Genomic DNA, 10,294 nt, shown 5'->3' on the forward strand with positions numbered 1-10,294 from the left:
ATATAAATTACTAGGCTGTTAGATGATATTCTTGAAAGAATGCTGTATTTGATTCAAATAATTTACAGTATGGAAATTTACAGTATGAAACCCTGAAATCAAAAAATTAAGCTATCCCCTGCTATTGTTGAGAATACCAGCTGAGATGACTTTCACTGGCATGCCGTGGTAAATGTTCTTTCTCTGGTATACTTTTAAAATGGGAAAAGAGTTCTTCTGAATGACTTCCATCATTTGTAGGCTTCTCCATAAATTCGGTAAATGGATTTATAGGTGGCTTCCACAACAAATTCTCCACATAAGCTGAAATCTAGGAAATATTTTAATTATTAAACATCATTTCAGTAGATTCTTTTTTTCTGCTATTACCCAATAAGATAAAAATCCTAAAGATCTGTAAAAGAATAATATTTCACAGACAAACTTGAAATTATAACTGCTACTCACTGTGATACTAATTCAAAATAGTATCAAAATTGCATAGCATAATCATTCAACGATTGCCAACTTCCATACAGTTTCCAAAAGGCCCACTATTTTCTACATACTCACAAGAATGTAGAAATTACTATTAGTCTATTTCTTGAAGTATTATAATAATATCCTAATCCAATCGGACTAGAAAATGGATATAAAAACCACAGAATAACTATCATTCTCAGTTGCATTAGATTTATCCAATAGGAAATGTATGTTATTCATGCCTGTAACAGTAAAAATTTAAGATACTTTTGAAAGTATTTGGCAACAATAGCTACAAAGAAGTTATTTTCTTAAAGTAGACTTTTCAATATTAAATTCATTTATTCCTATAAATAAATCATATTTTTTAAAAAAGCTCAATCTAAGTTATTCTTTGGTGATAATGAATGGACAGATGACATTACTTCTAAGTTTTACTAAATAATCTAATTGTTTTCTCTCAAACTTGGAGATGTCATTTTTAAAATGTGAATATTTATAAATTTCTTCAAAACGATTCCATTTTAAGTAATGAGTTAGTGCTCTGGCAATCATTAAGGCTGTAGTTTTTCAAATCTAATATATGGAAATGTGTCTCCCTAACTTTGTTTATACAAAATCAAATGTCATATTTAAGGTTTTCTGCATTTTTTCAGAGATATTTTACCTCTTTGTAATTTATTTTTATTTATCTGTATCATAAAATACATATGTTCAAGAATTTTCAATACTTTAAGTAGATGTGAAATTAAAGGTTGAAAATTATTCACTATATTTAATTAGCAATTCAGAAATCTTCAAATGTCTGTAAAAATTTATCTATTTTTTTTTGTCCAAAGGTTCTGTATACCAGAAAGATAAATATTTAGGATACAGGCCAGTGAAAAGCATCCTCATATTTTTTCAATACTAGAAACTCACATCAAAATGGAAATGTTGAATAAGATACATATAGTCTAAGATGATCTACCTGAATGCTGCAAACACGCATCTGTTATTAGGACATAACAACATTTTGAGCTATTGGTAGCCCAGAAAAATTTAAAACATGTGGATACACAAAATCAAATGAAAACCCAAACCTAAAGTTGAAGAAGAATATGCTTGGATAAGTCACTGCCATCAAGAAAATTATCATCTACTGATTTGTTCAGTTTTGGTACTTATCTTTTGTCCATTCACTTGTTTAAATATTCGTCTCTCTGTACAATGGAATCTCAAAAAAGAACGTCTTATTTATTGGAATCCTCAGCACCTGTAAGTCTTGTAAAAGCTAAGCAATATTTCAAGGAGAGGACTCAAGGCTTAGAGCAATTAATGAATAAGATGAATAAAGACTGCTGCTTTTTTACTTATCTTTTCAGGGATAATTAAAAGAAAAATAGTTCATATATTTAAAATAAAAGTTCACAAATCAGTGTAAGAGGGTAGAGATCTTCAATTTATTGAAAACATTTTATGAGGTAAGATTCAGTTTGGTATCAGTACTTTAGTTCTTGCTTGGCTTTGTGGGCTATTGGCAGCTATTTATATAATTTTTCTATAAGTTTTGTCACATGATAAAATCATACAACATAAGTAATTGTATCTTATCTTAAAGGGTAAATAAATAAAACTAACATATTATAAAAATAGGGATTTTTAGAATGACTTTTAGCCCAACATTCTAAAATGTATCTTCATTACTGATTTCTCAAAACGTGAAACAGAGAACTGGGTATGTCTCAAATATTTGCATAGAAATTATCAACTATCATATTCTCACAATCTAGAAGTGAATATAGGATAAATATTGTTGAGAGGTTCCAAGGTACTCCACTATTTTTGTGTTGTAACCATACTTTAACCAAAAACATATGTGTGCTGAACAATGTAATAATTTTCTTTAGCAAAAAAAATCCTGCCTTTATAAAAAATGCTATCATTTTGGGAGACCAAATGTATTCTTGAGTGGAAAAGCAGACATTTCACAAGAAAATGTTTTCAATTATGTAGAATAAACTGCCAATTTACAAATGTAATATACTTTTGTATAACTTGTTAGTGGTGAAACAAAGACACATATTCTGCACACATACTTAATGATCAAATCCCTAAAGAATAGCAATTTAAAATATTTTTAATGTTGAAAGAATTAAATTTCCTATACAGAAATGACTTTATCAGTCCCCTACCCAAAAGGCATGTACTTAAAGCTTCTTCCAGGTGTGGTCATGGGTTTATGCTGATCCAGCTACACTCATTTAACTATGTTCCATTTTGGCCAGCAACAAGTATTTGAGGGATGGCTGTTCAGGGACCATGATGCTGGCCATGGTAAGAGAAAAGAAAGATCAGTCCATGACCTTCCGCAGCACCTAGATTGTTCTACATAAACTAACCAGCTCCAAGTATGTATTCAAAACTAATCTCTCTAAAGAGACTAGCATATGAATCTTGCAGATTTCAATTTGTTTTGCCAAACACTAATCCTTGGAAAACTAGCTCCCACTGGCTTCAAACAAAAGCACACAGGTTATACTGAAAAATTCACTATGAAATATTCAGCAAAGAATACCAAGTAGATACAGGAATGTTGCTAATTTCCCACACTAAACACTAGTCAAAAGTTTACTAGAGAAGTAACTGTATGCCTTTTTGGACTCCATAGTGAAAAAAAAAAGGTATACGAAATTTGGAAGTAGGCAGAGTAAAAATAACCAGAAGTGGAAAACTGAACTTATCAGTAAAGGCTATCAAAACTGGAAAAAACATTTTCTGATATAGAGAGATTAACTTTGAAAAGTAATTAGCTAGTGCTTCTGTCCAATGAATAAAGGAATTTAAAAATAAAAGCGTTGCAGATTGGATAATACGGGGGAAAAAAATTGACAGGAAGAGTGACTGATTTGTAAATAAAGGATACATACATACTTTCAAGGCCCAAGTCCTCCCTCCTTCTCAGAATGTTCCTCTGACTGATCCAGCCCACCAAGAATCCTAAACATCTAATAATATTCTCAGAATCATACAGTTTAGAATTTAATTGCTCCATAAATGGTAATATTTTAGTTCTTCTTTAAACTTGCTACTAAATCTGTGAGGGCAAATATACCCATCACCATCTACCCTCAAAAATTAATCAGTGAGAGGCATAGGTTAGGTTCCAATATACAAGTTAGGGTCACCAAATAATTTATTGTTCAAACTGAAACACTTTTGAGAGGAAGCCCCACAGAGAACCCAATTATCCAGAAGACGGGACCAAAGATGTTCAGAACATTGTCTAACCCCAAATAGTCAGCATCCTTTATCAGATAAACATAAAACATTTTCCTTCTCTTCAACAAAAGGACAGCATGACATGCTGCCATTTATTAACAGCATTCGCTGACCAAAAACCTACACTGTTGCTATTATCATCTAAAGGCTACTCATTGAAGAAACCAAGTTTTAGAAAACAGCTTGACCAAGATTACAAGTAAGAAAGTGGTGGAACTCAGTTTTGAATGAAAGCCATCAGGTACTGAAATATAAATATAAGAATCTACACAGCTGAAAGTAACATACAAACTTCCCTTTTATAAGAGTGTTTTAGCACTCTTATAAATTCAGTTTATATTAAAAAAAAGAAAATTGTTCTGTACAAGGAAATGAAGGATGAATAAGATTGAGCTCCTTGAAGGCACAGACTACAAGTCTAAAGAGAGAGCAGTGAGCAGACCACTAAAATCCAGTGTTCTAAAGACTATGACGGGGACTCATCAGGTACTGCAAAAGCAACTGGCAGGATCCTGGGAGACTTCCCAGAGATGGATCCTCAGTAGAGTCCAGAAGAACAAGTTTGAGCTTGGCAAAAGGGAACAGAAAACAGGCATTCCGGATAGAGGGTAAAGTACCAGCAAGAACAAGGAATCATGACGGTACATGATTTGAAAGGGCACGTGGCAAAAGATGAGACTGGACACATGAAAGTAGACACTGTATACCAAGCTCAAGAGCTTGAATTTTTTCCTAAAGGTTAAGACAGACCATTAAATAATTTTAAGCAGGAGAATGACAGATCAGAAGTGCATTTTTAAAAGGTAAGTACAGGGCTTCCCTGGTGGCGCAGTGGTTGAGAGTCTGCCTGCCAATGCGGGGGACGTGGGTTCGTGCCCTGGTCCGGGAAGATCCCACATGCCGCGGAGCGGCTGGGTCCGTGGGCCACGGCCGCTGAGCCTGCGCGTCCGGAGCCTGTGCTCCGCAACGGGAGAGGCCTCAACATTGAGAGGCCTGCGTACCGCAAAAATAAATAAATAAATAAAATAAATAAAAGGTAAGTACAGTGGTGTTTTGGAAAATAGACTCGGCATATGGAGGAGACGAGAGGAGAAGCAGTGATCAGGTTATTAGGGTCCCAAGAGAGATGAAATTCCAACATTCTTTTCCAACAAAAATTTTTGAAGAAATCAAAAGTTGTTGCCACTGGTGATTTAAAAAAAAAAAAGAAAAACAATGAAGGAATTAGAATACAGGAATAGCAAGAGATCAGTATGGAAAGAAATGATCAAATGTAACCCCTCATTTACCCATGACCATCTGAATGGATTGCTCCACATCTAAGTTGCAGGAAATGATTACTTATTCTTTTAAATACAAAAATTAATTTAGACCAGTTTGAAGAAAATCTTTTAAAAGTATGTCTTATTTCTTCCTTCTCGGAGTACAGATAGACTGAACATAATTTAACCATTCCTGATGACCCAGAGGCAGCATATTAAAAAGAAAGAACACTGGGCCAGATTCATCAGTTCACAGTCCTTATGAGCCACCTGACACAGACAACCCTTAGCTTCAATAGCCCTTTGGTTCTCTCTCCTACAAAATGAGAATAAGCTTTGCCAGCCAAAGCTGTCATGAGGTTTGAACAGAATGAAGTAGAAACACTTACAGGTGGTGAGTTTTGTTTGTTTAATTTAGGACCCCTTTGGTCACTCTGTTGGGGCTGCTTTCCCACCAGGCCTTCTCCTTAATTTTTTTCATTTAAAAAAAAAAAAAATCGTCCTGAGTCATTCACCATTCCTGAAATTACTTGCAGATCTGAGTTATCTGTATAGAACCAAATCTTAACTTCAAAACAATCCTTTCAAAATCTATTCTTTGCAGAATTATTACAAGTCATTTTCAATGTAGTCAGAAATTGACTGAGTTCTATTAAACCAGAGCCCAGGAGAACAATTATTGACTTCCAACAGAACTGTGCCCAAGGGGATAGATGTTCTGTCAACCTCATTGCTATACCCAGATACTTGGGTCTCAGTCACTTGCACAAACTAAGCAGTGATTAGTAGCAATATAAACAAAGCCATTTTCTCATACCTCTGGGTGTTTGAGATGCAAAAACTATCCTATTAATACACATCAATTGTGAAATTAGAAGAAAATGAGAAGCAAAAAATGGATACCTGGTTGTTAAGGGCCATGACAAACATTGCCGTGACAATCTTATTAAAGCAGAAAGGTATCAAACACATTTTAAAAGCCGACAGGCTTACCGCAGTCTATTCCTTTAACCATAACTAACCAAGTGGTGCTTAAAACTACTCCAAGAACCTCATTCATTCAAAAACACCTGAAACCTTACTATGTGTGAGATGATAGGAAAACTTCGTCTCTGCAATAGACTTTATCCCAACACCAGCCAAAGTCTGGCTATGGTTTCCTCACTAAACAAGCACCACTTACTGACCACCTACTCAAAACCTGGCACTGGTTAACTTAATCTCTTTTATTACAACCACTCTAAAGTGACTTATCCTCCTCATTTTACAGAAAAGGAAGCTGAAGGCAGTAACGTTAGTGACCTGCCCAAACCACACACTTAAAGGAATTGAGGCTGCACTCTAGGACCCTGGAGAACGAATTATTTCCCCGAGGCCTGGAGTATTCTTTACTTAAGGAGCCCCGGAGCTTACCAGAGTCTGGCACATTATATGGTGGGCATTTTAAAAACAGCCGTATACGTAAGAGAGCACTATTTCGGTAAGCAACGATGCAGTGCCCGGGGCCGGCCGGGTCAGGGCTCCGTCCTGGACAAGCCCACCTCGGCTAAGATCTGCCCTGCTGTCCCAGGGACCACACACTTCCTCGCTGCCTTTCCCAAGCCCAGGCTGTCTGTCTGGGGGGAGAGGACGGTGTAGGCAGAAAGCGGCTGAGTTCAGTTTTGGGTGGACGCGAGGGCCTCTCACTTCCGTGACCCACCTTGGCCACCGCCCCGCCCCCAGAGCTGCCCGCGATAACTAAGCCTCGGCCATGCAAGCCCAGGAAGCTTGCTTCCCCCTCCAAAAGCACGCCGACGTCCCTACCGCTGCGTCAGTACGTCGCCGTGACGTCAGCCCGCCGCCGCTCCGCTGTGAAAGGGGTCCGCCAGGGCCGCCAAGGCTGACGCTCGGCGAACGTTAGTGTAAGCCGCCCGTGAGCATACCTGTGTTCTCCAGCCCTGGGTCGGCTAGAACGGAGCGGGACGCGGGGGGCAGTGCAGCTGGTGAAAGCTAGGAAGGCAAGGACTCGACGCGGGAAGCAGGCGAACTCCTAGAACGGCTCGCGGTGGCAGAACGCCCAACAAGGTGCAAGCGGTACAAAGCGGAGTTGGTAACCAGCAAATGGCTTCTCTGGCAACGGTCGCCCCGCCCCTTCCGTCGGGCTCGCAGCGGCGCAGCCAATTGGCCGAGCTCGGGAAAGCGAGCGCCGGCGTCTGCTGCTATTGGCAGGAGTGAGGGGGCGGAGCCCGGGAGAGCAGCTTTGTCTTTCTGTTGGTTCTCCCAGTGAACTCCCCCGACCCCGCGACCGTTTGTTTTCCGAGAAGGGTAGCGTTTGTGTGTAGTTACTAAAATCTTAACTGAGTTCAACCAGAAAGGGAAGTAAGGCCGATGGATTCCAAATTTTCTGACACTTGGCTTCCAAGTGTCCTGCTTTTGCTATTTAAAGGAGGAGATTTGAAAAAACCAAGGCAACCGCGACTGGAAGAAAGCTCGTTATAAATGTAAACAGCTAAAATCTGTTTATCTGAGATCATTCCCTGGGCCTATTTTCTCCTGTTAAATGAGGGAACCGGACGGTGATCTCGAAGGCATCTTTCAGGTCACAAATTATTTGTATCTGTGCTACAGCCAGCTGGTATGGTTTATAAACTGAACAAGGCCAGATTCTATTTGGAAAAGTTAAAAAAAAAAAGTTATCTAATGCCTCAACCTAACGTTCAAAATCGTAGGCTATCACATTAGGTTCACAAATAGAGCCACTATCAACTGAGCAGTTTAACCATGGCGTACGTCTTATTGGTTTCACTAAAGAATATTTTCCACTGATGATTCCAGCAATGCTTCCCCCCCCCGCCGCCCCCCCTCCCCCAGCGCTATGATTGTCCAGCAAAAAGTTCCCCAACCAGTTTATTTATCTCTTGTAAAAATAAAATACAGTGTGTGTGTGTGAAAAAACACATTAGCTTCCCCAACACATTAGCTTCCCCAACACATTAGCTTCCATATATGCAAATGTTAATAAGCACGGGGAACTGCGGATATACGTACCTACTCTCTCACTGATGGATCATAACTTTCGGCAAGTCAACTAGCTTCTCTGGGCTAGTCCTCTCATCTGCAAAAATAAAAAAGAAAAGAGGAAGAGGACAGGTAGAGTTGGGGGCAAGGAACATAATTCTCGGGATTTTTCTAGCACTAAGCTAGGATTCTAGCTAACCTTGCTAACTTGCCATAATTAGAAAAATAATTGTACACAGATGTTAGGCTGCTGTTAAGAAAAATACTTATTTTAATTAAATTGCATTGGTATTGTAAGTTACCACCTGTGTAAGACATTCAAGAGGAAACATTCACAAAATCTCAAAATGATTACATAAGATTCTCAAACTGACTTATTTAACTGAATTGTCCAGGTAAAGTAAATATGGCATCCCTCATCCTCTAAATCTAATCTGTTGCTAAAATCTCGTTGGATAGTGAATTTTGGATAGAAAGATCCCTTATTCCATTTTTTTTTGTTTGTTTTCTTTTTGTTTGTTTTTGGGGTTTTTTTTGCAGTACACGGGCCTCTGGCCTCTCCCGTTGCGGAGCACAGGCTCTGGACGCGCAGGCTCACCGGCCATGGCTCACGGGCCTAGCGGCTCCGCGGCATGTGGGATCTTCCCGGACCGGGGCAAGAACCCGTGTCCCCTGCATCGGCAGGCGAACTCGCAACCACTGCACCACCAGGGAAGCCCCCCTTATTCCATTTTTACATAAATGGGAAAATAACAGTTCATTCCAGCACATTCAAAACCCCCAATTTCCCCAAGTATCATTAAACACTTGACCACCTGTGAAACATTCCACCAAGGATTTCTGCATAATTTAAAGCAGAGACCAGCATACTTTTTCTATAAAGGGTCACACATTAAATATTTTAAATTCTGTGGGTTATACAGCCTCTGTCATACTTAACTCTGCCACTGTTGCTTAAAAGATGCCATAGAGGATACATAAATACATGGCTTGGCTGTGCTCCAATAAAACTTTTTGTTAAAATAAATTTATTTATTTATTTTTGGCTGCACTGGGTCTTCGTTGCTGCGTGTGGGCTTTCTCTAGTTGCCGTGAGCTGGGGCTACTCTGTTGCAGTGCATGGGCTTCTCATTGCAGTGGCTTCTCTTGTTGCGGAGCATGGGCTGTAGGCGTGTGGTCTTCAGTACTTAGGGCATGCTGCCTCAGTAGTTGTGGCTCACAGCCTCTAGAGCGCAGGCTCAATAGTTGTGGCACACGGACTTAGTTGCTCCATGGTGTGTGGGATCTTCCCAGACCGGGGCTCAAACCCGTGTCCCCTGCATTAGCAGGCAGTGGTTAAGACCACTGTGCCACCAGGGAAGTCCCTGTGCTCCAGTAAAACTTTATTTACAAAAATAAGTAAAAAATAGGATAGATTTGGCCCACAGGACATGGTGTGCAAACTTCTGATATAAAGCATTTAAAATATCAAGTACCTGAAATCATTAAACTCATTAGTGGGACATTTGTATGTAAGATGCAACAATTCAATGTTGCATGAAAACTGTGTTTTTCTTCTTCATGACAACAAATGTATGTTATAATGTAAAAATTGCAAACAATGAAATAAAAAGTTAAAAGTTACAGGATGAATAGCAATACTTAGCAAAATAAAAAAGCAATTTAAAAAAGTTTGGTGGTGTAATAAACTGTTTCCAAAATGGCATACAAACAATTCTTCTCATCCCTGTACACAAATCACAAGTGGAGTCTGTTTCCCCTCCTCTTGAATTTGAACAATAGAATGTAGTGAAAGTGATCCGAGACCAGTTCCAGACCTAGGCCCTGAGAGACCTAGCAGGTTCTGCTTTCCTCTCTTGGAAACCAGGTACTATATAAGAAATCCAATTACCCTGCTGTAGAGGGAAACCCATCCAGATCCCAGCTGTTTGAGCCACTCACCTGAGGTGGTAGACCTGTGAGCCAGTTGACTTTCAAGGCACAGCCTTGTTCCCTGAATGCAGCTGTATAAGTGACCCTCGCCAACATCGTGATCCAAGGGGATGCAAGTTGAAACAACTTTAATATTGAGGGGGTAACCTAATATATCCCAGACCACTGGGCCCAAGAAATTTTAGTAAGGTAGCAGAACCCTGAATTGTCATTTTCCCACTCTGAATTGCATGTGTTCTTTCCAGTATGTTTTGGTTTCCTTTTCTTATTTTATCGAACTTAGTGGATTGAAACAAAAACTGTTTTATTTGTTCTGAACTTCTTTGAGAAGTTCAGGCAGGGTTCAGCTGGGTGGTTTTTTTGGTTCATGTGGCAATAGC

General features: G+C 39.2%; 1 protein-coding gene across 2 annotated transcripts in view; it reads right to left on the bottom strand.

Annotated features, from left to right (window-relative positions):
• The window catches only part of ODF2L (outer dense fiber of sperm tails 2 like), a 38,792-nt gene extending 31,727 nt beyond the window's left edge, over positions 1–7,065 (bottom strand). For both annotated transcript variants that reach the window (XM_060024792.1, XM_060024783.1), the window contains exons 1-2: positions 6,908–7,065; positions 138–310 (exon numbers count right to left, since the gene is read on the bottom strand). In XM_060024792.1, coding sequence (XP_059880775.1) covers positions 138–250 — 113 coding nt within the window. In that variant the 5' untranslated portion in view covers positions 251–310; positions 6,908–7,065. The remainder of the gene's footprint in view (positions 1–137; positions 311–6,907) is intronic.
• Positions 7,066–10,294: the final 3,229 nt, after the last annotated feature.

This window comes from Delphinus delphis, chromosome 1 (genome assembly GCF_949987515.2).
Source record: "Delphinus delphis chromosome 1, mDelDel1.2, whole genome shotgun sequence".
NCBI lineage: Eukaryota > Metazoa > Chordata > Mammalia > Artiodactyla > Delphinidae > Delphinus > Delphinus delphis.